General features: G+C 50.6%; 1 protein-coding gene across 4 annotated transcripts in view; it reads left to right on the top strand.

Annotated features, from left to right (window-relative positions):
* The window catches only part of C15H1orf226 (chromosome 15 C1orf226 homolog), a 264,987-nt gene that overhangs the window by 195,189 nt on the left and 41,870 nt on the right, over positions 1 to 27,928 (top strand). For 2 of the 4 annotated variants that reach the window (XM_047704115.1, XM_047704117.1), the window contains 2 exons: positions 4,771 to 4,844; positions 25,070 to 25,178. In XM_047704115.1, the coding sequence (XP_047560071.1) occupies positions 4,771 to 4,844; positions 25,070 to 25,178 (183 nt within the window). The remainder of the gene's footprint in view (positions 1 to 4,770; positions 4,845 to 25,069; positions 25,179 to 27,928) is intronic. The other 2 variants (XM_047704116.1, XM_047704118.1) reach the window with 1 other exon arrangement.

Here is a 27,928-nt window from a genome sequence, read left to right as displayed (position 1 = left end):
CTGGAAACATGGAGAACTTGTCAAGCTGAGTTAATAAGGCCCTTGCAAGGTTGTGTTGTGTTATGTTATAAGAAGTTTCCACTGCTGCCAGGAGCATGGATAACGGTAAAGCTCACAGACTCCATGGCGTGTCTAGGGAGTCAGTGCCAATACAAATTCTTCCTCCACTTTTGGGTTCCTGGGGAAGAGCTTCGAAGATGCCTTATCCATTTCTGGGCTCTAAGAGGAGACAGGACAGCTAGGATAATTATCCCAACTCGCTCTCCTGTTCTTGGCACTGTTCCAGGCAGTCCTATCTCTGACCCAGTTCCCACATCCTATTCCCTGCCGGCAGATTTTTGGAATGTCAGAATGGCTGTAACTTTCCCTAGAGGACTGGCCATTTGCACTCATTAGATAAAGGACACACTTCCCCCATTCCGTGGTCTGCGAGCCCTTTACTATTTGCAGGCGGTGGAGACTGACTTTCTCTGATTGTATCACTTGGAGTGGCAAGGAGAATGTGGGGCGTGGAGGCATACGAGTTGGGTTTCATTACCACCGTGCTAGGTGAACTTGGCGGGGGGGGGAGGCATAATGTCTCTGAGCCTTAGTGTTTATATTTTAAGGTTGTGATCAATGCTGAAAACATGAAGGAAGTATTGTAGAAACGTTATTAAATGAAAGGAAGACTTTTCTTCTGTTTCCGCTGGAGTTTTTCTGTGAGAATAGAAAAGGAAGCAGCTAAAAATGACTTGCCTGTATCTTTCCTTTCTCACTTTGTGTTATTCTAGGTCCTCCAAAAACCAAATGCCAAGACGGGATTCAGTGCCTATTCGAGAAGGTGGGGAGGCCCTGGGCGAGGCCGGGTAGCTCTCACAGTTCAGTGTGGGGCTGTTTCCAGGTGAAGGAGAGAGCAGGGCAGGAGAGAAGGGTGGGAGACAGTCTCTTAGATGGCAGTGAGGAAGATGGAGGCTCTGAGGAAGCTGTGGCAAGGCTGTCAGGGAGTCCTGGAGCCAAGGCCAGGGGCCTCCCATGGCTGCCAGGGACGGGCCTGCTCTGGGTGTCCCTGCACACTCCTTAGCTGGGGGCGTCCCTGAAGCAGGTCCCTCAGCACACTGATGGTGGGTTTCAGAATGCCCCAGGCGGGACCCGTGGTCTTACTCCCTGTAATTGGAGGTCTTGGGGCACATTCAGCTTTCTCTCTCCAGGAAGTTTTGACAAGCCAGTAATGTGACGCAGAGCCTTCCATCAAGTTAAGCTGCTCTATTGGTGTTGATTTTTAAAATTACCTTGGCGTGAGGAATTCATAGGAAGGGAGACGTGAGCGAAGGAAAGGCATAGAGACAGGTTAGTAAGCTCTAGTTCAGAGGCCTCCTGAAGGCTCAACAATGCTGAGTGTCCTTGGCAGGTGCAGAGGGACATGATTATACACATACAGGGTGGGAGTCTGGCAGAAGGCTGCCAGAGTACCCCTGTGGTACTCCCCGTCCACTCCCGTTCCTTTCTGTCTGCGGAGCCGATGAGGGGTTCAGTTTCCATCTCCCTGGGCTTCGCTGATGGGCCTCACTGTCACCACGCGGACTCTCCGTGGTGCTGGGGAGACCCCGCCTGAGCCTGGACCTCAGGCTGAAGGAGGCTGAGGACCAGCTCGTTCTGTCCTGCTGGTCGTCCTGTTAGCAGTAAACATGGCTGTGAGGTGCCCTCTGCCTCAGAGAGGGGTGACAGCTTTGTGTGTGCACCCCTTTCCTTCCCTCCTGTCTTCCCCTTGCTTCTCCACTGCACTCCCATCTGGACTTGAAATGTCTTCATTGTCGGGTCTGTCTCGGAGACTATAGCCCATTCAGGACAGTGGTAACAACACTAAAAATTTCCTCATGCAGCTTCCAAGACTCCCGAGATCTTTATTTCTAAGCATTTAAACAGGAAATGGTTTCAGGTAGAAGCGGGAGCTGTGTGAGCTTCTGGAGCCAGTGAAACTAAGTCTGGCTGTACGTAGTCTTCATTAATAACGTCGCTGTCCCATGGTTGAAGCCAACTTTGGTGCCTAACTGCATGGTGGCAGTAGGTCATTCGTTTCTCTTCCTGTTTTCCTTCTCTTATTAAGAACATTTTTTTTCCCTAAAATTTTTCCCTTCAAAGAATATTTATTTCTGTGTAGAAAAGTGAGAAGGGGGTGATTCGTGTGTGTGGTCTTTGTTTTTGTTTTTTCCTCTGGAACATTTGAAAAAGAGGAGGTTTGTGAAATGGTTTCAGAGCAAGAGAGAAGACATTGTTCCTTGGGTCCACCGGGCTTCCCTCTGAGGGATGCGGTTGATGGTCCCACACTGATGCTCAGAGAATGGCCACTGGTTTATAAATCAGAACTTAGCTCTCATCTTGACCAGGCTGTAAACTAGGGGACATCATGCTGCGGTCTCTGCACAGCTCAGGGTCTTATTTGAAAGATGGTGGCCTGGAAGGGATATTGAAGTGTACACTTTGCCCCAGGTCCTTTGACTTATCTTGGTAATTTTCTGATCCCTTCATCAGTGCAATGATTCCTGCAAAATCTATGAAGGGATTGGACCAGATTTTAATGCAATTTTCAGAAAAGGAAAGTAAGTAGGTGGAAAGTTGTTTATTTTTTGGTCAAGATATCCTCTAGGGGTGCTGGGTATCCCTTCTAAAAGTATTTTCTGAAATGTTGAGGTTTCGATCAAAAAGCACTTCTCTACCAGAAATGGGGAAAATCTCAAATGCGTAAAAAGAGAGTCAAGAGATGGCACTACTGAGATGACAGGTGTTGGAATTATCTAACAAGGATGTTAGGGCGCCGTCACAAAGATCCTTCCATGAGCAGTTACACTCTTCTTCTACACAGAAGTAGAAAGACTCAGTAGAAAGAGAAGAAAGAAGACCCAAATGGAAATAATAGCACTAAAACCTACAACTGCGGAAATACGGTCCAGGTAAACGGGCTCACCAGCGAGCAGAGGTGCTCTCTCTCCACACGCTGCTAACTGAACTGAATTAAGACCGGGCAGGAATACGTACCCATGAATAGAAATGTGATTTCATAATAATATTTAATTATTTAGTATTTATATTACAAGTTGTCCCAAATCAAGCCATGTTTGAAATCTGTTTTGCTGTTTGAAGGACTCCCAGGGTGAACATTTATACTGCATGTTTAACACAGGCATCCAAATGATGAGTCACTTTGCCTTGGAAAAATCTCGGTGTGTGCAGTGGAAGCCCCATGTGTGCCAGTAGGCGCGTATAGGGCTGCTGGAAATATGATCCACTAGTCCTTGCTGGGCTAAGAGTATCAGCCCTGGAATGCAGAAATGGACGTGTCTCTGCCAATCCGACCACCTATGAATCAGTAAGGGATTCAGGCCAGAGGACCAGCTTTCGAGGGGGACACTGGCAAATGGCGTGGGTACAGACAAGGTCAGCTAGGGTTGCGAGAAGTCTAGAAGCCTGGTGTGGTGAGGACTCTGCTAAGCCGGGGATGATTTAGTACGAAGAAGAGGGTCTGGCCTGGCTGTATGTCTACATCTGGAGGGGTGTCGTTGAGAAAAAGACGCAGGCTCCTTGTTTCAGTATTTGCGCTGTATGGGCCATTTGTACATGAAAATCTCACATGGCCGATCATGGCCATTCCAGGAAGGCAATTTTTGAAAAACTAGTTCTTGAAGCAGAGTTTTCTTGTCTGAGACAGCGTCAGTGTTGAATGCTTGTAAGCCCGTCGACAGGCCACCTCTGTGGGCCGGATTGGGATTGACTCAGACTTTGGGGAGGAAGCGGCCCGCGCAGGCAGTGCTGTCTGCTGGGCACGTCCAGGGTTGTGTGTGAGCAAAGCTGCTGGACACATGCTGCTTCATGTCTCTGAAGGGCCTGAACAGGGTCTCCCCCGGGCCCTGGCGGAGGCCTGTCTTCCCACCCCGGTGCTTGGAGGGCCACCACCCTGGGTGCAGAGAGCACTCACGAAACAGCCATGGAGTCCACAAAGGCGTTCTTGCCTTCACTCTGCTTGACCCTCTTTCATGGAGGGAGGAGTGTGTTCTTCCCCGGTTGTCCTGGACAGCCTACCTCTGTGGCCAAGGCCAGTGCAGGTGCGGCAGAGGTCCCTGTCCCTGCACCTGGTGGTGGGGGGTGGGGGGAAGGCCTGGGAGGACGTGGTGGCTGCTGTCCTGGTGCTTCTTCAACGGCCGGGGGTGCTTCTCACCTCATCAAGCACCTGGGGTCTCTAGGACAGCCCCAAACCCTCTGTCCTTGTCCTCACACCCAGCTGCCCTGGGATCTCCTTGGCACTCACAGTTAGGTTCACGGGCATCAGGACTGTCCTCTTGGGTAGCTATAATGTACTAGTAACCTTGCCAGGCGGGGATACCACCCTCTCCCCTCTAAGGAAGGGGGATGGGAGCTGGCTTTCCCACAGCTCTGCCTCCTTCTCCCGTGTGTTCCTCCTCCTGCTTCCACTCCTCTGGAGTGACGTGTAGTCTCTTTTTCTCCCCTTGGTGTTCTCTCCGTGAAATTTTGCTTTGGAGTCCACTTGTGGTCCTCGGAGGGGTGGCAGCCTTGGCTCCCACCTGCCCTCTGTGTCTTGGAGGGAGACTCTCCTTAAAGTGCTCGAGGAAGCTGCCCAGACTAGACAGGACATCTCCCACTTATCCTTTGGAACCCTTAGCCCCAGGCCTCTCAGAAGTCAGGCCAGGAACAGACGCATGTGTTTGCGTAACGATTAGTAGCTTACGTGTGCCCTGGCTCTGTAGCGAAGGACAAGCCTAACTTATTCATTTACAGCTTCTTTTATTGCAGAAAAAGGAGTGGACGTGGGATGAGAGCAAGATGCTGGTGATGCAGGACCCCATCTACAGGTAAGAGCCCCATCCCCTGCCTGCTGGCCCCTGGAACTGTCGGGCTGGTGGGGCCAGATAAATTCAACTAAATTTCTGCTGCTCTTCCCTTCTGGACCTGCCGTTTCTATACATGTAAGTAAGTACAAGAAGCACATCCACATTATCTTTCAGGCTAAGAGGGAAATGCTTCTTAGGCTCGATTGCACTATCTAGAAAAAAAGGAGGATTTCTGCTTGGTGTTTAGTCCTCATCTTTTGGTGGTCATTTGAGACTTTTCCAGCTCGTGTTAGTTTTATCTTGACTGAAATTTTATAATTGCCTATCTGTTCACCCCTGCGCCTTCAGAAACCGAGCGCAGATAAAGGGTTTGTGATCCGGGAACGCAGAAAGTCACACGTATAATCCCTAGAAATTGCCTTCAGGAGACCGGTAGGATTCCTCAGAGGTTAGATGTGTGCTCCCTGGGCAGAGGAATATCTGGGGTCATAATCCCGAGCGCCAGGGCCCCCCTCGCACCCACTGCGGGACCTCGATTCACCTGCATCCCTCTGGTGTCCTGGACTCTGCTGAGCCAGCCCCACCCAGCACACCCCTAGCTCCTTCGTGTTTTCTTCACCGGCAAAATGGGTATCAGCTCTTCCTTTGGGATTTGGGGGAACCCAGAGTCAAATGACTTGCTTCGCTGGGCAAAACAGATAAAGGTTGGGACTCCATTGCCGAGTGGGCAACATGGTGGCCCTGCCTTCTAGTCAGAGCGGTTGCCTGGGAAAGGGAATTTCCATTCACTCAAGGAATTATACGAACGCGAACACCCGCAGGCCGGGTGTTGTGCGGGTGATTCAGTGGGTGACTCGAGTGAGTCAGTCATGGTCCCTTACTCTTGGGGGGTGTTAGTCTAGAGGGAAGCCCGTCACTGAGACCCAAGACCATGTGTCTGACAACGTGAATTTCTTTCTCTGGGTTCCTGTTGTACTTTCATATGTTTGTGGAAACAAGTGTTATTGTGTGTTACTGTCACTTCAAGTCTTTTGCTGGTAGACTATGAGGCTCTTGCAGGTGGAGAACTGTGCCCGACTCACTCCGTATTCCCAGCCTCGAGCCAGTGTTGGGCCCAGATGCATCATTTAATAAATGTGCGATGGGTGGTTGGAGAAATGCACTCAACTAATATCTGAAAATTAAGTGTTACAGTGATTCACAGGAGGGATTGATCACTTTCTACTTGAGTGATAAGGAAAGGCTTCAGGAAACAGACCACATCAGAACTGGGCTTGCAGGATGTGAATGGACGAGCCCCCGTCATTCTCCTTTTGTAAAAGGAAGAATTTCTGGGTGTGTTGTTGTTTGTTTTCCCACAGTGGCACCCTACGCATACAAAGCCAGCTCATTGTGAATGCTGCTCAGGAACTTGAATCAACCTTTTCTGGGTTGAAAGAAAAGACTTTCCCCAAAGTTTTAACAACATAATCCGTACAGGATATCAATTTTAGGTCTTATAACAGCTTTATTTTGAGGTATAATTGACCTACAAAAACAGAGCATATTTAACGTGATTAATTTGGTGGACTTTTGACCTGCATTCACTTCTAAAGCCATGACCTCAGTCATGATGGTGAGTCTCTGTCACCCCCACAAGTTTCCTCGTGTGCCCACTTATAATCTTTTCCTCCCACCCTTTCCACTTTCCTGTCCCATCTCCCTCCCTCCTGCCTCCACATGCCCAGGCAACTACTCTTCTCCTTTCTGTTGTTCCAGACGAGTTTGTGTTTTCTTAAAATTTTGTATAGAGTCGTACAGTGTGTCCTTTTTCTGGGCCTGGCTTCTATCATTAAGCATGATTATCGTAAAGATCATTACTTGTCACTGTACGTATCAGTGGCTTATCCGTTTTTATTCCTAAATAGTGTTCCATTGCACGAGTATAACTCGATGTGCTCAGCCATTCGTATGTTGGGGACATTTTAGTGTTTCCAATTTGGGGCTATCACAACAAAAGCTTATATGACTCTTCAATACAGATGTGTATACGGACATACACTTTCATTTTTCTTAGGTGAATACACAGGAGTAGAATGATTACATGGTAGGGTTTTTTTTTAGTTTTTTTTCCTTGGTTTTTTTATTTTGTTTTAAAAGATTTAATTTATTTGAGATTTATTTGAGATTGAGAGAGAGCACAAGCAGGGGGAGTGGCAGGCAGAGGGAGAGGGAAAGCAGGCTCCCTGCGGGGCAAAGAGCCAAACGCAGGGTTGGATCCCAGGACCCCACGACCATGACCTGAGCCGAAGGCAAACGCTTAACTGACTGAGCCAGCAACGTGCCCCTATTTTTGTTCTTTTTAAATAAACTGCCAAACTTTTCCAAAGTGGTAGAACTTCTAATGGAGTTTGAGACCTCCAGTTCCTTCATATCTTTGCCAGCATCTGGTATTGTTTGTTTTGTTTTGTTTTGTTTTTAGCCCTTTAAATACATGCATATTAAGATCTCACTGAGGGTTTAATTTGCATTTTCTAATGACTGATGACCTTGGTCATCTTTTCATCTTCCATGCCATTCGTGTATCTTCTGTGAAGCATCTGTTCAAATCTTAACCCATTTTTGTTTGGGTTGTTTTGTTTTCTTACTGAATTTTGAGAGTTCTTTATAAATTGTGAATTCATATCCTTTATCAGGTGTATGGCTTGCAAATATTTTCTCCAGGTCTGGCTGGGCTTCCCTCTCTCTTTTTAAAGATTTTATTTATTAATTAGAGAAAGAAAGCATGTGAGGGAGAGAGAGCATAAGCAGGCGGAGCCTGAGAGAGAAGAGAAACAGACTCCGAGCTGAGCAGGGAGCCCGAAGCAGGACTCGATCCCAAGACGCTGGGATCCTGACCTGAGCGGAAGCAGACGCTTTACCGACTGAACCACCCAGATGCCCCTCAGTTTGTTTCTTTAAAATGCTACGAGGGATCTATCAAAGCTTTCGTTCTTCCTCCTGCAAACAGGCGTCCAGTGGTTCCAGACTCATTTGTTGAGAGATTGTTCTCCCCCTGCTGAAGGAGCTCTGGTGAAAATCTGCCCTCCCTCTCGGGCTAGTTTGTTTCGAACTCTTTGCTCTGGTCTGTCCACCCAGTTGCTGATTTTGATGTTAGAATCCAGTGTCATGTTTGCTGTAGCTTAATAAACGTCTCAGGTTCAGTAGTCTGTCTTCTGGCTGTTCTTCTTTTTCAAAGATTTTTTTCAGTGAGCACCAGTAAGATGTAGCTTTTGCCTTCCCTTTACTTTTAAGAAGAAACATGCTTTTTGGTGTGGGGTGAAAAACGTCAAAGAAATCTTAAACTTTAAAGTTAAGTGTAAGTGTCCTAAGCACATTTTCATCCACATCCCTGGTGTGCCAAGGCTGTTGGACAGAACAGGACTCGGCCTGAAAAGTGAAGGCTTCGTGTTCAATTTCTCCTTATTTCAGATTTCACTTCCTTGGTTAACGTGCTTACTTTACCCTTTCTGGTTTAGTGGGCATACTTTCTTCCCCCCAAAGTTAAAAAAACAGCACTGGAGTGGTCGTACCATTATAGAAGTCCCTGTGCCTTTGAAATGCAGTTCCCCTGCCTTGGTGTCTTCTCAGTCTTACTGGGCACTGGAGGAATAATCAGTCCCCCGAAGATTTCTGATTCTAGGGGCCAGACATGTAAATGAAAATCCTTCTTTTTAACCAAAGGCAGTAAATTAATTGACCTGAAGCCTTCAGGGGCCAGGCTGGCAGTAGTTCTCTGGTTTTGAGTGTAAATGAGCAAATTTACATTTGGGATTTACAAATTTACATACAAATTTACATATTTACATACATTTACATATGGGAGGGTCCCCATAGGCTGTCCAGCCAATCCTCAGAAATGTCATTGATTAACAGGCAAGTAGTCGGTGAGATCAGACATGAGAAGAAGTGTGGTCTGGTTTGGGGACCTTGTCTTTGAGACACGCTTTGATTTTGAGCAAGTCCGAGATCAATTATTCAGGGCTAGCTGGGGAAGGGAGGCGAGGATGCGTGGAGAGCTCTGTGTGTGGTGTTCGCTGTGCTAGGCACCGAGGAGAACAGTGGTCAATCAGTCTGGGTCTCATCAGAAGCCAGAACTCACACCGTGATTTAAACAGAAGAGTTATAAACAATTATTCAGATGTAACAAAACAGTATCTTTAAAATGTAAAGAGTACTCTGGGGGTGCGTGGCTGGCTCAGTTGGTTAAGCATCTTGACTCTTGATTTCAATTCAGGTCATGATCTCAGGGTGGTGAGATGGAGCCCCACGTCGGCCTCTGTGCTCAGTGGGGAATCATCTGCTTGAAGGTTCTCTCTCGCTGCACCTACTCTCTCTCTCTCTCTCTATCTCTAAGTACATAAATCTTTAAAAAAAAAAAATATGGGAAGTTAAGTGCCAAATCTTAGAACGTATCCTCTCATACTTTATTTTTGGGAAAGTGGGGTAGAAAAACCCTGAGGCAGCATTTCTAGAGGCTTGCAAATAAGTGAAAAGAGGCAGCCACCCTAAAAAAGAGCAAAGGCTGAAGGCAGGCTGGCATTCGGGAAGTGTACTATACAGCGAGTCCTCCAGGAGCTTCATCAGAGGAGGGAGAAGAGTCCGCTGGTCTCTCGGTAGGGAAAGAAGGGAGAACCACGGTGCCACAAACTGGAAATGAGCAGTGGAAACCAAGCAACTGTACGTTTTTAAAAGCGATAATACCCCTTTGAAGGCAGAAGGACAAGATCCCATGGGGATTAAAACAGAAGGTTTTAAAAATGTGTATAATTTCTAAGCATTATTTTCCTAATGGAACCAGATACTACCCTAACCTGTAATACACAGGCGGCATCCCATAATTAGGAGGGAAGATAGACTATGTAGTAATTACTCACCACTGTCATTTTGGGGAGCCACAAAATCTCTCGGGATTCTTAAAGGTCTCCAATATCCAGGCTGTCCCTGCAAAATCAGATCAAGACGTCCCCGACAGAGACGATCCTGCTCTCTAAGTTCCCTCCCTTCAAACCTCCGCATGCCCAAGTCCCCCCTCAAACCCCGGCACACGTTCCCGTGGCTCCCTTGTCACGGGAACGTGGCAGGGCCCCAGGTACCGGAGTCCTGGAAGGTCCGAGGAGGAGGAGCAGACCTGGATGCTCGTACAACAGGTCTCCTTTGCGCTCTGTCACATTCAAGGATGGCATCTGACATTGTCCGTGTGTTTGTACCATTGAGCTCATCCCTCAGGAGCCTCTGCTGGGCTCGGAGCGGGAGCTCTCTCCCCGACGTCTGCTGTCTTTTCTGAGCCAGCTTGTCTGAGGGATGGGAGTGTTCATGGCTGCGGCGAGTCTTGTTTCATGTAGAGATGATGCTTTTATTCCCTCTAGTGCCAGAACATTCCATGGTCAGTGCCTCTTCATACACATGCATGAGTAGGAATTACTCAATTTTACGCATGGTGAAAGTTACGAACTAAGAGGGGAAAGGGCATATCTTTCATGCTATCTGGCTTCAGTTCGTTCCTCAGGGCCTCTCTGCAATCCCTTATTCACCCCGGTACTAATTCCACTCTGTGCCGCATCCTTCTCACCCGCTTCTACCTGTGGGCTCCATACACCCTCCCTCTCCCTCGGTGATCCCCATCTTCCATGTCGTGGCCCACCGTGGCTCTGTGCCCTGCCCTCCTGTGTTCTGGGCGTGGCTCCACTTGTGTCTTCCCCATGGGCCGTGGCCAACCCTTCCCCAGCCTCCCCATCTCTCCCTTCCAACATATTCTCCCTCCTATCCTGAAATAGCCTCCCTTAACCCTGCCACCCCGTGCAGGAGCACATCTGTCAACCCTCAGCTCTCTCCCAGGCCCGGTGCCTGTCACCCTAAAGCTCCTTGCAGTTTGACTTTGATTTCCAGCGCTTGGCAGAGACTGCGCGATCCATGTTTGCTGGCGCTCACCCCACCTCTCCAGACCCCGCGCACCTCCTGCTGCTTCTGCGGTGCCTCCCACCCCCTGCCTTTCCGTTCTCCCTTATTTTGGTGTCTCTGCCTGCCTTTCCTTTGCTTTCAATCTTACATAGTCTTGTTCCTTCTTTATCTGTTCCCATCCTTTAGCTTTTCTTGGAAGCAGGCTCTGCACAACCTGCCTACCTCGTTGTGGGCTTGACAAAGTGCCCTGAGCTTGGGAAGCCTCAGTATTCACATAGGACTCGGGGCAGCTGGGTGGATCAGTCGATTAAGTGTCTGCCTTTGGCGCGACCCTGATTCCAGGCTCTTAGGATCAAGCCCTGCATCAGGCTCCTTGTTCAGTGGGGAGTCTGCTTCTCCCTCCACCTTTGCCTGCTGCTCCCTCTGCTTGTGCTCTCTCTTTCTGACAAATAAATTAAAAAAATCTTTAAAAAGAAACAAATTCAACCAGGGCAAAAGAATGGCAAATTGCATCATAGTAACTCTAAGTGCGAAGGCAGGAACCACTGTGTTTTGTGCATGGCTGTATCCCTGGTGTCTGCAAGGGGCCACGTAGTAGGGCTCCACAGATACGACGTGACGTAGCTGGGGTGCCTGGGTCCACTCATTGGTGCTGAAATGTCCATTTCAGGTGGCCAGTAAGCTTCCGTATTTTCTCGGTGGCCTTCTGCTCTGCCCTTCTTGGCAGCCTGAATAGCAAAGCTGGTAGGTAGCAAATAGCAGAAAATCAAGGGGCCACCAGCATGAGCAAAGCCGAACCTCTGGCTCGGGGTCTCTGTGTCCAGCCTTAGACATCTTTTACACAAACGATGGAAGATGCAATTAGGCCAACTTTAGAAAACGTCACCCAATTAAACTCTGTCTACTGGGGAGGAAATCACCCTGTGGAGGGAACACCAGGGGAATAGAGAAACCAGGCCTGGTCCCTGTTCCACTTCTAAGTGACTGCTTACTTTGGAATTCTGTTTCTGTTTCATTTTCTCCTCCTCACATGGGTAAAGGGAAGGCACCAAGGGAATCTGCAGAGCACTGACGAGGCTCTGGTGGGGGAGTGTGGGCAGAGCAAAGCCAGCACCCCTTCCCTTGACCCCTTTCGCTGCTACCAGGTAGACCCTGGCCCGGGCCCCCCGTGGGATGGTCTTGATCTTTCCCGGGGTGCACATACTTCTGAGAGTCTGACGCAACTGGATCCTGTCCCTGGAACAGAGCCTTCCTGTGCATACTTGCAGAATTTTGAATTTGTGGGCACTTTGTGGACCACAGAGGCCTGTGGTTTATCATTTCCAAGGTAAGACCTGCGAGTGCCATAATCATTGTCAGTTATCTGTGAATATTTTGCTTCTCAAGCAGGGAAGGTTTATCATTAGAGGACCTTCTGTAGGAGGATGGGGGGGAACCTACCTTGCTTAATAATTTAGTTTGAATGACTCATGGGATTTATTTTGTCAGCCCAAGTGGCATTTGCCCATTGTTTAGAGGCACCGCCTCTTCAGAGCAAGCCAGTCTTGTTGGTGGGTTTCCAATCACGTAAAGGGGAAGGAGTTTGCATAGGACGAGCTTTTTGGTACGAGCTTTAGGTGTTTTGGGATTCACTTGGATGTGGGAGGGTTGGCACAGGGTCTGCATGTGACACTGGGATGTAAGGGCCATTGTGTAGTCACCCTTCACTCCAAAGGCAAGTAAAGATTGCCCTTGCTCCAGAACTGTGGCCCTTGTCTGATGAGTCCTCATAGACAGTGTCTATTATCGTAGTCAGATGCTGTCCCAGCTCATCCCACAGTGGTCCCTTGGGCATTCTACACCACACATCAGTCCAGACGCTGTGTGTAGTGCCCTGTCTCTCAATTCTGGCTGGGAAGCCCTCTGGGATCCCTCTTGCATCTTGGCATAGTTAGGAAAAGGTGATGCACTACTGCTAAGAAGGGTAGAGCTAGTCATGAGCCTGGGCTGCTTTCCTGCTAGCACAGACCTCAGACCGTGGAGATGAGGTTGGCTGGGAGATCCAGAGGGCTTTTCATAGAGTTCAGGAAATGTGGGAGGAGAAAAGATAGGTTGTCTGTGAGTCCCCACAGCCTTTATTGGGAGACCCTGAGAAGCAGCTGTGGGGAAGTTCCAGCCTTTCTCAATGGCTGGTGGCCATCATGATCAAACCATGATTGGTCAAGTCTTCTGGGTTCAGTTACCCGTCTGTCAAGTTCTTGAATGAGAATTCCAAGGTTTGCTGCATCCACGAGGAATCCTTTCCTGCTTTCAACCCCGCTCCCATGGTGGAGATCTGATTTCGATTCTTCTTTGGAACCCAGGGCTATCTAGTCCTTAAGTTCATCCTGTTCCTCTGTCTTCTAGTTCATCATAGGAACTACATCTTACTCCTCTTTATGCTCCCATGACTGCTATCTTCATGTAATTGTGCTCAATACATGTTTGTTAAATGGAACTGATTTCTTATTAAATCTTTGCAAAATTCCCAGGAGATGGGTACCTTTTCTATGGACTTTTATCTAGGGTTGATTGGATGGATGGATGGATGGACGAAGGAATGAACCAACCAACCTGCAGACCTACGTTGAGAACTGAATGCCACCTGTATTTTATTTGGGGAAGGGGATAAAAAAATAAGAATCTTAACATCAAGAACATGCATGACTGTTCAAAAGGCAGCCTTGCCCTTGGGAACACCGAGGATCCAGAAGTCATGTGACCTTGCTCAGTTCTGCTCAGGGAGCTAGCGAGCCGTGCTGTGGGATTCACCACAAAGCCAAGGCCACCTTTGAAAATAGACTCTTTCCTTCCTCAAGGTGGCAGGAGACGCCAGCCCTGTCCTCTGTTACTCCTGCTGGGGGGGGAGCATCTTTTTCTGTGCATCATCTCGGTCTTTGACTTATGTCTTGTCCAGTTTGTTACCGTTTTTTACTGATAATTCAAAACCATCCAAAGGTGGATGGGAGGAGAGAACCCATAATAAAGGGTAGATGTGTTCCTCTTGGCTTTAACAATAGCCTCGATAAAGGAGTCTTTGGAGGGGAAGAGCAAGAAGAGCCTCCGAAAATAACCCCTGCTGGGTGCCGTCTGCACGCAAGCATATCGCTGCCCCGTAGTTTTTGCCCCATTTGTTTTGCTCCAAGCTTTTCTTGCCAGGATGTCTCCTCTCCCATTACCTCTTAATCGTTAGGGGGTCCTGACTGCTGGGGCTGGGGTATCGCGGGTGCGTGTCCTTCCTGGAGGAGCTGTCCTGGCGGCAGGCCAGCGGTCCCATCTGCTCTGTCGGTCCTGATGTCCAAACACGGGTGAGCACATTGTGTATAAACACAATATATGAACACAAACCTCTATCTTTGTGTTTGTAAGAAGTTTTTTGGTGTTTTGTTTTGTTTTTTAATATCAAAAAATCTAAATCCAAATCCCTCCCAGTTGCCTTTGTTCACTGGTGGGAAGGACAGAGCCCTCAGGAAGCAATTAAGTCTGGCAGTTGCCTCAGCTGACGCGGAGGAATTGGACAAGTTCACTGCGAGAGACGGGCGGCAAGTGTGCTTAACCCAGGTCTCAGGAGAGACTGCTTCCTCCCTGGCTGGGCCTCCCACCCACGCTTCCCCCTCGCCCCCTTCATGAATTTCTGGGAGACCCTCTTCCTCCTACCCACCCTCCCCTACCCCAGCCGCCAGCATGAATTAAGTGTCCATCCCGGTTCTAAGAAGACGGCTGCTGACTTTTTCTGGCTGCACGTGCTTTCCTTTGGATTCATGTCAACGTCTGGAAGGTGTCCTCGCCCCTCAGGAAGGGAAGGAATTAGCCCGCAGGTAAAATGCAGGTGGGAGCCCTTAAAACAGCCTTCACTTTAACCAGGACACTTGACTAAAAAAATCTTCCCAAGCCCTTGCCTCAGCCGCAGACGACTCCTACGCACACATCAGGACGGCCTGGCCGCCAGGATGCCCCGCCACAGAGAGGGCGACCAGCCGGGGCAGGCCCAGCGCAGCGCTGGTGGCTTCGGAGGGAGTGCCCTCCTGACTGTCTCCCCAGACCGGCTCTGCACCCAGACCCTATCCCCGGCTGTCTTGTCTGCATCTGGAGACGTTTTCCCTCTCTTTTCCCCTGGATCTTGAGGCTATTTCTGTTTTGTTTCTTCCTTTTTGAGCCTATAAGTAGGCTCAGGTTTTGCCATCAATAGAGCAAAGGCGCTCCCGGAGCCTGCCTTCTTAGCTTGTCCTTTCCCTGCCAGACTCTTCAGGGTAATTGCTCTTGGGGTGTGTGTTTCCAAAACCCCTGCTCGTTGCTCAGCTCATTAGATCGGGGCTTCTGCGCTCTGCACCAAGCCCGCCCTGGCCGCAGTTGCCAGGGATGTCTGACTTGCTAATCCCTGGCTCTCCGCAGCCTCCTCCTCACCTTCTATCCCTCCAGGGCACTGAACACCGTGGGCCTTCCCTCCTTCTGGAGACTCTCTCCTCCCACACTTGTGTGCTGATTCCTCGTGTTCCTTCTCTTCTCTCCTCGTCTTTTCCTGCTGTGTTTTTTGATGGCTCCCCCTCTTCTGCCCTTTGTTTCAGTCAATACCATTACCAGGATTCTCAGTGAGCCCGAGAATTCTCTTCCTTCCCTACCTGCTACGAGGAGGGATCTCCTGCTTCCCATGGCTGCCGTCGCCCTCTGCATCCTGGTGGCTCCTAAGTCTGGGCCTCTCTCCTGATTGCTTATTTCTACTTGTCTCACAGGAAGGGCTGTCTGAGTGCTTTAGTCACCCCTCAGCGTTGACATGTTCAACACCACTTCCCTGTGCCCTCTCCTTTTCCTGCTTCTGTGTCCCATAATCTAGTTAGTGTTTTGTCTGCCCAACTCAGAATCTTCCTCCTCCTCCTCCTCGTCCTCCTACTCATGTCCAGGGAAATGGCTCTGGAATCCGTGTCCTGCTACCCGTCATCACTGCTGCTGTCTTAGTTAGAGCTTCCCCTTTTCTTGCCTGGACTTCGGGCCCACCAGCCTGGTTGCCCAGACAATGAATGCACTGCCCAAGTCCAGGCTGCATCAATCCCCCGCCCTGTGCTTGGCATCTGACTTCCCAGTCCCACAGACGGTTCGTATGTCTGTGGATGAGAAAATGAAAACTTGATCACTAGAAGGCTTGCCCAGTGTCTCACAGTTAGGAGCAGCAAGACCAAGACTGGAGTCCAGCTCCTCTGCCTGCAAAGGCCCCGGTCCCAATTCTTCCTCTTCCCCCATGCCTTCCATATTGTATAGCCTCTCCTTGGCCTCCCTTCTTCTGCTCACGTCCTCCTGCAGTCCGTCCTCCCACCACCGTGACTACCAACTATGTCACTGCCCTGTGTAGTCCCCCATCAGTGCCATGAGCACACAAAGGGACAGCTGGGCTGTCCTCACCTCCCTCTGCCCTTGCCTCCTGCTGGCCCCTTGCATGTGCTCTGTTCCTGGTGCCAAAGCACATTGCGCTGTTTCATAACTCTGGGCCCCCAGTTTTGTTTTGTTTTGTTTTGTTTTGTTTTGTTTTGTTTTGTTTTGTTTTAAGGGAGAGAACATGTGTGTGAGTGGGGAGGGGCCGAGGGAGAGAGAGAGAGAGAGTCCCAAACAGGCTCCATGCTCAGCGCAGAGCCCGACACAGGGCTCAGTCATGACCTGAGCTAAGACAAGAGTCAGATGCTTAACCGACTAAGCGACCCAGGTGCCCCTCACCCTTTTCTTTGTCTCCATGCCTTTCTCTGGGCAGTTTCCCTTGTGAGGGATGTTCTCCCTTTCCCCGTCTGATGGCTGGCTTTCCAAGGCTCATACAGATCTGCTCCCCACTAGGCCAAGTGCCTGCAGGCTGGTCTGTGTGTGCCGTCCGTGGGCTGCCTCCCCGTCACGAGAGCTCTGCCAGGTGGTGCACGGTTCCTTCTCTGGGCTCTGGCAGCCGCCTGCTGTCCCGCTTCCAGGGCCCTGAGGTGCCAAGGGCTCCCTTGGGGACTGCGCTGTCTTCCTCTCTCCCCGTACTCTACCCCCACCTTTGTAAATAGTCCGCTAGTGCACGCACCTTGGGTGACTCCTGTGATCTTTTTCGTGCCAGGCCCCAGCCTGAAGCATCGCCCTCCATAGTCCCCATCACCACCCACCTCTTCAGGATGCTGCTGGGACAGCAGCTTCCAAGTGCGCCCTTCCCGGGAGCAGCCTGGCTCTGCGTCCCCCACGTCACCAGGGCTCTGCTCCTCGGTCTGTGCTCGCCCCACTGTGGAGCACTACGAGCTCCTTGAGGTCAGAATCTGGACCGGGCTCCGTGCTGCCTCCCGAGACAATCTGCTGTGGGGCCGGGGAGGGGGTGGGCAGAGTAAGATACATGTTCCTTAGACTAAAGTTATGCTGAGCCGTTCCCAGGGCTCGACACTGCCTCAGCCACTGCTCTTGGGTAGTGGGGAGATGGCCAAGAAGAGAGAGCTTGTGGCATCACAGCAGGAAGAAAAGAATTCTCAAGCCAGGACAGTCTGGCTTCATGACCTTCTCCCATCCCCCAACCCTGGTGCCTGGCTTCCTTAGTCCCCCCAGCCCAGCCCTTCCCCAGACTTCCAAAGTGAAAACAGAAGGACATTAAAAAGTGATTGGGAATTGTAATGAGATCAAGGATGTGTCCGCTCTGCCCCCCAACCCCCCATTTTGTTCCAAGATCTGTTTGTGACGTGGAAGTAAAGGTACATGGTTCCGTATAATTAAAAAAAAAAAAAAAAAAAGAAGAAGAAGAAGAAAAAGAAAACAGGAGATCATGATTGAGAGGGGGCTGTCTTGGGACAGATTGTCCTGGGGTGTGTGAGGGGTTTGGGTGTTGATGCCAGCCCCACCACCACATTCTCTTATCCTTGAGTCCTGAGATGATGTGCCTTCAAGTGAGCTGTGATTCGGACCTTCTCTGATGTAGGATCGGGAGGTGGGTCAGAGGAATCAGAGAAGGAAAATTACCTGGTCATGCCGGCCAGGCACCCCAAGCCCTGGAAGGGGAGTGGGTGCTCTCTCCTTGCTTCCTGTCAGGCGCATGGGGGTTCCCGTGCTGAGCAAGTGATGGGGGAAGCAGGGGTGGATTAGAGCAGAGGACAGAGTGTGTCATGAATCCCATGAGTCCCAGGAAGCCCCAGGTGGGTCATTTGAGGACTGACTGCCTTTGGAAAATCTAGGATGAGCATTTATAGTATTCCTGGGTTGGTCTATTTGAAGAAACTCGGGTGGAAGGTGGGCAGGCGGGGATCGCAGAGAAACCAAGCACCTCTCCCCCGAGTGTCCCCTGGAAATCTTACCCACGTGAGGATGAATTTATAGGCAACCAGAGAGAACCTGTGAAGGCATCAAGGACTTGGGAACACATCTGCAGTAAGGAAATTCAGAGTTTCGAGGTGGCCTCAATGCCTAAAAAATATTAGCCACCACGACAATCTAATAATCAGAGGCTATTTGACGGTTGGAAGGCAGGTTGGGTAGAAGTTGAGGAACCTGGCTGAGACGGCTGGGGTTCAGATTCTGGCTCAGAATCTGTCATGGGTTGGATTGTGTCCCCTCAAAAGGAGAAGTCCCAATCGTAACCCTTGATACTCGTGACCCCTGGCTTCCCCTGGACCATGCCATTGGGGTGCAGGTCTGTTAAGACACGGGACATGGGTGATGTGTCCCAGCCCTGGGGACAGCTGTGAAGTAAGCAGTTTCACTGTGGGACCAGTTCATGAGTTCATCGTTGTCCCCTCACGCCAGAGAGGAGCCTGAGAAAGCATTTGAGGGGAGCAGGCCTCACGTCCAGAATGGCTAAAATGAGGGATGGAGAAGACAGAAATGGAAGGAACTTCTGATAGAAGAAAACCAGCCCAAGTGATAGAGAGCCCCGGGAACGCAGCGGGAGGAAAAGCTAATCTGACCGCAACAGTAATGAGAGAGAAAAATGATCACCACAAAGGTCAATTTTATCTAAAGATTCAATTAAAACTCAGAGGCATGGAGAAAATGTGACAAGCAGGAACCAGAGTGTGGACACATGTTCACGTGGCAGGGCTGGCAGGCTGAAAGAGACACACCAGTCCTTGGGCGAGGGGCGCAGGGCGGGGCGCTCGCTGCTCTGACCCTCATGTGCTTCTGGGAGCAAAGCCCTGGGGCCTCCCTCCAAACCAGCACCTCTCCTAAAGCTGCCCCCAGGCGCTCGGAGGATAACACATTCGTTTGGGGGAGGGTGGCTGGGCTGCCTGGGGGCGTCCTTGCTCCTGCCGGGTGGGAGTGAGGTGGGATTCTCCCAGGACAGAGCTGTCCTCGGCAGGTCTGACCCAGCAGGGCGGTTCTGGCGTCCCCTGTGCTTTTCACCTCGTCCTTTGTTCTCTCCCAGTGCTTTGGCCTTGAGAAGACCCACTGGGGGCGCCTGGCTGGCTCAATCGGTGGAACAAGCAACTCTTAATCCTGTGGTTGTAGGTTTGAGCCCTGCATTGGGTGTGGAGATGATTCAAAAATAAAATCTTAAAAAAAAATAGAAAGATCCCATTGGGTTTTGTGTCTGCCATGTGCAAGCTACTCAGTAGCTTATCGTTCCAGCCACGGTCCATTCCACTCTGCCCTGGGGGGTGTCTTTTGGGTTAGGAACGCCCACGTTTCTGAGAGCTCAAGAGGAGAATCTCTGCTCCCTTCTAGCTCGAGGCCCCACCACGCTGCATGGTGACATCAGGGGCCTAGGGGTGACTTCGCTTTGTTCTTTGACTCACAGGCTCACAGTTTAAAAGTATTTCTACAGCACGTGGGTTACAGAATATTTGCCCATCCCCTGTCTCGCCCACTCTCCATCTGCCCGTCCCAGACCTTTACAACACTCTGAGAGAGATTTTTAGTCTCATTTCAAGGGTAAGGGGAGCAGGAAAAAACTGCCCGAGGCCCCATGTGTGGTCTAGAACCCCCATGTGTGGTTTGGGCTGCGGCAGGCCCCAGGCCGGCCAGTGAGACCCTCCCCACAGGCTGTGAGCAGAACAGGGTGTGGGGGCCTGTGTGAGGGGCTCCCCATCTGTGGGTCTTGGGTTGGGGGACGTGTACACAGACTCAGGAAACCTTGCTCGAAACTCTTCACATTCTCTATAGCCAGTAGATTCCAAAATCAACAGGCCATCCCCACAGAGACGAGGGCGGGGGACGGAGCTCTCACACAGGGGGCCAAGGCCATGCCGGTTTCGAGGTCGTCCTATCAGAGAGAAGGACGGGGACAGAGTAACCCGGAGGCTGAGTGGCAGGAAGGGATGAGCACTTGTGGACACAAGTGCAATGTTAACTGATTCCAGCTCGTCCCAAAGAGGTGAGCTCACGGAGAAAAATCATGGTGGCTTCCCAGATTTTTATACCGGCCTCCTTAAAAGAACACAGAACGGCAGGCAGAGCTTAAAAGCAAACATGAACGCAGAGGAGCAGCTGCGATGGACTGAGCTTCTGGGCGCAGTGGGCTCTAGGAAAGGGCTAAGGATGAGAGAACCGGCACAGGGGATGAGCACGGCCCCGGAGCTGCCAAGCCTCTCTCTGCATCTGCCCGTTCCATTTTTCTACCTCCCTCCCTTTTCTTCCTTCAGTGCAGCACGATCTGATCTTCAAACTAGAAATGCTAGAACATAGGAGACTTACAAAACAACGTTTAAAAACCATGAGGACAAAGGTGTCCTTCTTAAAGTGTGTCTGAGCCTCAGGTACTTGGGTCCTGAGGTCCTAACGAATGAGATGTGAGAAGGTGGCCAGGATGAGACATTCCATGCCACTTTTTAGGAAGGAGGAAAGTCTGGGTCCAGGGATCACACACTAGTGAACTCCTCCAAGAGATCATTACGCAGACAGTCTGTGAGAGCTCAGAAAAGGAAGTAGTGGTCACCAGGCACCAGTGCTAAAAACCAGTAACCCAGGTATGCTTACACACCCGCCCTCGAGCGCCGTCATGCGATTTGGCTTTGAGCGTCTGAGCTGACCACAGTGCAGAGCAACAGTGAGATCCTGTCACGCTCAGCGAACCCTGGAATGTGATTCAGTTCCTTGTCCTTGGCAAGAGTCCCTGGAGAGCTGAGGGGTGTGCAGGAAAGTTCACAGGGAAGAGGGAACTCCTGTTTGCTGAGCAAGCAACTTGCCGTGTGCTGGGCGTTGTGTTAAATATGGAGAGTGTGTGTGTGTAAATACTGATTAAACTGAGGATGGAAAGGGCTCTGTCAATGGAGGGGTTGGCCTGAGGTCAAGCTGGGAAGTGGAAAAGGTACGACTTGAACCCAGATCTTACTCACCCGCAGCCCTCAGCGCAAGCCTGGTGGGGCCGTAAGCCATGGACATGGTGCCATACAAGAACTGTGGAAAGAGGGGGTAGCGGATCGCTTTACCAATGAGCACATGAAGCGTGGTGGCAGTTTCCAAAGATCCCGGAGGTTGCCCTGTGGACAGAGGATTAGCCTTGTTCTCTAAAGCCCCAAAGGGTGGAGGTAATAAGGCACTTACTCTCCCATAACCACTTGCTGCTGGGAGCTCCCCTCTCTGGGTGCATTCCTCCTCCGAAGCCCGGGAGGAGAGGCAGTGCTGTGATCGTCCCTCGTTCGCCGGTGCAGAACAATGGGGAGCCAGGATCTCCGGCAGGTCGGCTGCCGAGCCCGGCCGGATATCCGGGTCTGTCCCACATGCGGGCCGCGTGGGTCTGTCCCCCACGAGGGCCGGCATTTGTTTCCCTCTGCTGCGTTCCTGTTGGTCGATTTCTAATCAACATATGCAAAAATGCCCAAGTAAGAAGCTCCCAGAAAGGGAGTCCTCTACTGGGAGTGAATCGCCCTTCGCTGACACATCCTGAGGGGCGGGGACGCTGGGTGGGATCCAGGCCTGATGACCCCCCAAAGTGTCTTTGTGCTACTCTGTTTTTCTTCTGTGCTCTTAAGAGAAACAAGTTTACTTTAGATTACTAGTCGAGGAAAGGAGGTGTTGGTGGTGGGTCTGCTGTTCCTTTAGTGCTCTGTCAACCTGAATTCTGTGACAATCTCCACATCTAGTTTCTCCAAGATCCCCTTTCTATTTCAGTCATTCATGGTAAGTTCATGAATAGAAAATAGAAGAGTTTATTGCTATAGCTTTGAAGTGTAACAGTTCCATTAGCAGGTGAGAATTAGAACTATGCGAACCTGAAAATAAAAACAAGAAATTTGAAGGGAGAACAGAACCTAGTAAAACCTTAGTAATCATCATTGCAGTATAATGAGCTACTTTCTTACCATATAGTGAACTACTGTGGTATCCCACCTTTGATAATTACACAGAAAGTTGAGAAAATCGAGATGCTTTTTGGAAGCAGGATCAAAATGGCACCAGACTTCAGGATAAAGAAGAGGAAAAAGTCTTCCCTCATTCTCCAGAGCACTCATGTTGGTCTCCTTCCCTCCCCTGCCCCTAACACACAAAATCACAGTTCTTCTTTAAAAAAAAAAAAAAAAGATTTTATTTATTCATTTGACAGAGAGAGACACAGCGAGAGAGGGAACACAAGCAGGGGGAGTGGGAGAGGGAGAAGCAGGCTCCCTGCTGAGCAGGGGCTCAATCCCAGGACCTCGGGATCATGACCTGAGCCAAAGGCAGACGCTTAATGACTGAGCCTCCCAGGTGCCCCCAGAATCACAGTTTTTAAGAAAACCATATGAATAATAAACAAGTGTTCTTGGAATATGTTTCTAGACCTGGATATTTGGATCTGGCAGCCTTAATTTGTTGGTTTATTCATTTCTTGATGAATGAGGTCCCTTGGAAAAACTTCGTGCCACTTGGCTGTGTTGGTGGACACTTGTCTAAGCTCTGACTAGCAGACATTTTGGGTTAGCTAGAGGTTATCTTTTTTGTTGTGGTGGTGGTTATTTATCTTTAATAAGGACACTTATTAAACCTCTCTGAACTCACACGTAGCACCACCTGCCGTTAGTCCCCAGGGGCTGCCTCCACACTCGGCCCCCCTCCGGTTTGCTGGAACGTACTTTGTCCAGCAAGGGAACGTTAACCTCCCTCGCTGCTGCTCCCGGCCGCCTTCCTGGTCTCCGTGCCCTGTTGGCAAGCCGCTCTGCCTTCATACCTGCCCTATCCGTTGTAATTCCCGTTCTCAGTCCATAGGGCATTGCCTAGTAATTAAAAACTCAAAAATGGAAGGAGTTTTATGTGTGATTCAGCTGAGCTAACCGACCTTACTTCCTTGGTTCAGGGGCAGGGGGAGTGAAAAACTAGACAGACCACATCACGGGTCGGGTGCTCACTAGTGACGGCTCGGTGCCTCCCTCCCTCCTCCGCGAGCATTAGGAACCTTCTGTGTGTCCATTACCATGCTGGCGCTGGGGGCAGCAGGAGGTTGTCCTTTCTCCTTCAAGGAGCTCTAGCGTAAATGTTGGAGTACAAGGGAGGTGCTGTGGTAACGGGGAGCCCAAGGGGGTTCGTCAGCTCCTGTTGGGAGCATGGGGTGAGCAGGAAGGCTTCTCTGAACCGCGTCTTGAAGGGTACTGAGGCTGTCAGGTGGAAAGGCAGGTGGATGTATGTGACTGGTTCTGAAGGACTATGTAGGTCAGGACTGTGGGGAAAGACGAAAGCGAGAAGGTAGCCATGCTGAGGAGTTTGGACTTGATTCCGAGGGCAGTAGGAAGCCTTTGTGAGGCTTTAGAGGGAAATAATGAGACGTAGTTTGTGTTTTTAAAAATACCACTTTGCTAGCAAGGTAGAGAATGGGTTGGCCCTAGGGGAGCTAGGAAGCAGAGAGAGATGCTAGACAAGTTGCAAAAATCCAGGCGAGAAAAGAAGGTTCTGTGAAGTCAGGCCGTACGTGGAGGAGAAGGAGAAAATACATTTCCAAGCCGCAGTGAGGAGATGGGCTGCAAAGAACGGGGTCGTGAGCAAGAGATGATGGAGAACAAGGGAGGGGTGGGTGTGGCTCAGGCTTCTGGCTTGATGGATCTGGGGCCCTTGTCCAGATGGGGCCTGGGAGAAGGAAGGCCCGGCTTGCTTGGAGAATTACAAGGACGCTCATCAATTTACTGGGCACTGGGATAAATTTGAGACGATTCAGAGACACTCAGTGGGGGGCCACCTAGAAGGATTGCTGTGGGGGCGGGGCTGGGTCTCAGTAAGGATGGAGGAAGAGATGTTTTCTGGGAATGAGGAGAGGGAGGTCCCACAGATGCGGCCCTGATTCTCCCCTCCCCTGCCCCATGCTGACAGCGCTCAGACCCGGCTGATCCCGCGGCAGCCTGCCCTAGACCCCTTCAGACTCCGCCAGTGGGGGCCTTGCTTAGGACTTTCCCCCTTTCCACAGCCTTCCCTCCGCCTTCACTCTTGTCCCCAGCAGCCAGAAAAGAGCACCAGGAAGTGAGTCCTCTGCTCAGAAGAACCCATCCCCAGGGGTTCCTCTTCTCCCCTGGAGCACATGCTCTGACCTTCCAGGGCCCCCATGTGCTGGCCTCTGGCTGCTTCCATGACCCTGTCACCGAGCCCACAAGCTCCATTGAAGCCACCCACCGTGACCTCTGGCCGTTCTGCGAACGCTTCCAGCACCTTCTGGATGCCGCAGGGCTTTCATGGGAGCGGCTCCCACTTCTTGCAGTGGTGTTTCCAGGGGGTTCCCGGAGAGGTTCCCTATGCTCCGGCCTCTGCCTCTCCACAGGGTCTCCCCACCACCCGCCCTGGCTAGAACAGCCACCCCACACACTGCCCCCCGTTCTGCCTCTTTTTCCTTAGAGCCGTCGTGTTGTTGATGGAGATCCCCTGCACATGAGCTCTGTGGCTTTAGGGCTTTTATCTGTCCTGCTGCTGGGATAGCGCCCGGCCCACAGTGGGCACGTGGGGGTGGGGAGGTGGACGGAGCCATGGAACGGTCGTGTAGAGGCCGTGGGCCTGCTGGAGAGGGACTCTGATAATGACACAGACTGTCTTCATCTCCCCCAGCGGGGCCCGCGTTGCCGGCTCCCCTACTCCCCTTGTCTGGATAGACCCATGGACAGGTGTCCAGAAACTTGCCCCCATTTCCATCAGTAGGATGTGGACTCATTGCTCTGATAAGGATGGTAACGATTTTTTTCCTTCTAACAGACAAGCTCCCAGCACAGATTTGCTGCCTAGCAATAGCATGGGGTCCGTGTCCCGCCCATGCCCCCACTTCTGAATCCAGAGCTCACTCAGGGGAGTGTCTGGTGCTTTTGGAAAGTGCCGGCTGCCTTCGTAGGAAGAGGCGAGCTCTGTCTTCCGCATGTCCTTCAACAGAGTTTACCTTGTTGGAGATTTGAACCTAATGCAATCTTCGGTGCATTTTTATGTTCCTCTTCGTGTAGGATCTTCTACGTTTCTCATGATTCCCAGGACCTGAAGATCTTCAGCTATATCGCCCGAGACGGTGCCAGCAACATTTTCAGGTGTAACGTCTTTAAATCCAAGAAGAAGGTAAATGGGCCATCTTTGGTCATTTTTTATTTTCCTCTGACGGAACCAGAATAAACCCCCTCCCCAGTGCTGACCCCTCCCCTGTTGTCAGAGAGGCAAGATTCGAGGTGGCTCTGCATGCGTGACATGCGGGAGCCCTCCGAGCAGTCTGTCCGTGTCCCTGTGTAACAAACTTCCCCTTCAGTTTCATCTCAGCTTTGTACTCCGTGACACACGGACATCTCGAGCATTCTTGGGCCGATGGACAAGGGCTCTGGAACAGGACAGGTGGATCGCACCAGGAGTGTGGTAGGCAGGAAGCACGGCATTGACTTAAGTGACCTTCCATCATATTCTGAATATCAATCAGGGGTCTACAAGTCATGACATGTGGAAGCAAGTGGAGACTCTGTGTGCGAGGTTGGCTGTCCTGGGTGGTTATTTTGGGGTTGTAACCTTGATGCTTGAGTAAATGCAACTTTGGCAATTTGATAGATGCTTTTTCTATCTTTTCTCCAGAATTTAACACAAAACAGGAGTTAGAAACCTGGGGTCTAGCCCCTCCTCTCTACTAGAGCCCTGAGAGATGTTATGTGGGGCACTATCCCCTATGGGTCTCCACTTCCTTGTCTATAAAACAAGGAGGTGAGTCAAAAGCAGAGTTTCCCACAACGTCTCCTGGAAAATATTTACCACCCAAAATGTTCCATGTCAAAATTATCCTCTTTGAATTTGCTGGGAAGTCCTAAAGTTCGAGAAACTCCTTAACTCTGTTTAACCCAGCATCTCACAAAACTGATTTGGCCACGGGATCATGTTTTTGCCTTGTAATCTGTGTAATCTCCTAGGAGCTGTTTTTCTGCAAAGGGGATTTTAGAAAACACTTTCTTTATGCCTCTAAGATTCCTTACACGTCTGCTGGTCTGGCCACAAACCACAGAGCATGGCTTTCTGTGAGGACAACTTCCAAATCCCTTCCTGGGGACCCCTTCTTTGATGCTGTATGACTTCGTAGACTATAAAGCATCTTTAATGGATTTGAAGGGACTGTGTCAAGTAGGCCCAATCAGGATAATATGTGACAGGGCCGTGATTCACTAATGTGTGTGTCCAGTCCCCGACCTGTCCCCCGTGCTTTACTAATTTACCTTCTTCCTCTAAGGAGATTGGTGCCCTTGGCCCCCTGTTCCCAGGCTTTTTAATGCAGATCATGGAATTTGGATAGAAGGACCTAGAACAGGAAAGGTGGAAGGAAAATGTGCAAGTTGCCAGACTTCTAGATGATGGTACAGTGGAGGGAAAGTGGGTAAGTGGGGCCGGGTCAAGCTGCTATTGAAGAACGGATAGGAAGAGGAGGGAGAGGGGGGCAGAGAAGCCAGAGGGGCTGCGGACAAGCACGGGGGGCTTGGGAAGGTGAATGGCTCTTCTATTGTTTGGAGGTATAAGGGATCTGGGATATGCAGTGTTCCTGAGAATTAGGAATTGGCTCCTCCATAATGTGCTTTGACAGGTGCAGCTAAAGACTACGATCCCTTTTAATTCATTTCGAATGCCCGACTGTCCATCCGACTTCCATTTCGTCTAGAGACTGGACCACGTGGGCCTTGGGATTTATTAGAGCTACACACGGCATGTTATAATTTACCAAGTACTTTAATATCTAACCTTGTTTGATTCTTCTAAATCCTCTGTTAAGAAGTTAAGACAGGTAGTTTTCACCCCCATTTCCCCGATGACTAAACGGAAGCTCAGAGAGATGCAGTGACTTGCCCATGGTCGCCTGAAGAGGCACTGGCCGGAGTCAGAATGGAAGAATCTTGAGCAGGGAAACCTAGGGTAAAGGGTGTCATTCCTTCTGTTTGCTTTGCCATCAGATCTAGCAGAGTGGCACAAACACAGTGGGGTCGTCCCGTTTCTGCCAAAACCTGATTCGGGGAGCAGGGCCTACTGGGACTTTGACTTGAAGCGAAGCACGGAATTAAGTTCTTATTACCCAGTGACAAGCAGTGGTCGCTCGGCTCCCTCTCAGCTCAGCTTTTCCCGTGTCTCCAAGCTCTCGGGCCTCATTCGGATCTGGCTCTTCTATTTCCCGTGGCCCTTTTCCCCTTAGCTCCTGAGGTTGTTACTCTCAGAGGAGTGGGTTCTCAGGCCCCTTGCTGGCCTGCAGCCACGCAGCTGGAAGAATGCTGTCCCCAGCCTGTGGGGCGCGCTGCTGCCCAAGTGTGCGTGGAAGAGCCAGTGAGGAGAAGTGAGTTGTGCAGGGAAGCCCGCAGATGGGCGCGCGGGGGACCCGCCTGCAAGGTTTTGCATGCTTATCCCGGTGAGCCTCTGGGGACGGTGATTTGTGGTTTTGTAAAGTGCTTCTGGCCTGGGGAGGTAATAGTTAGTTTGGGTAAGAGTTTTAATTGGCCAGTCATAGGAACTTAGGGGGTGGCGGGGGTGCGGGGACTCCATGCCCTCAGGAGACGTGTCTTGCAGGGATGTTTTCAGAGCATTGGAGGTTGATCGGGAGATCTCTTGACTGGCAGTCAGAAGACCTGGCTGTTCTCCAGAGCCTTTGTGTTGATCACAGTGTAGAAAACCCACTGATGAGCTCCTTGCTGTGTCAAGGGCTTGGGGTATCATTGTTTGGATCACACCATGGCCCCAGTGTGGGCGCCCAGGGCCCGGACAGTCTCCTCATGTGGTTCCTGTTCACCCTGGGGAGCAGAGCTGTCTCTCCTGTGGGTTGAGAACAGGGGTGAGGCGTCTCTGCTGTCTTGTTGGAGGCC

Source organism: Lutra lutra, chromosome 15 (genome assembly GCF_902655055.1).
Source record: "Lutra lutra chromosome 15, mLutLut1.2, whole genome shotgun sequence".
In the NCBI taxonomy this organism is placed as follows: domain Eukaryota; kingdom Metazoa; phylum Chordata; class Mammalia; order Carnivora; family Mustelidae; genus Lutra; species Lutra lutra.
This window is presented reverse-complemented; position numbering and strand designations above follow the sequence as displayed.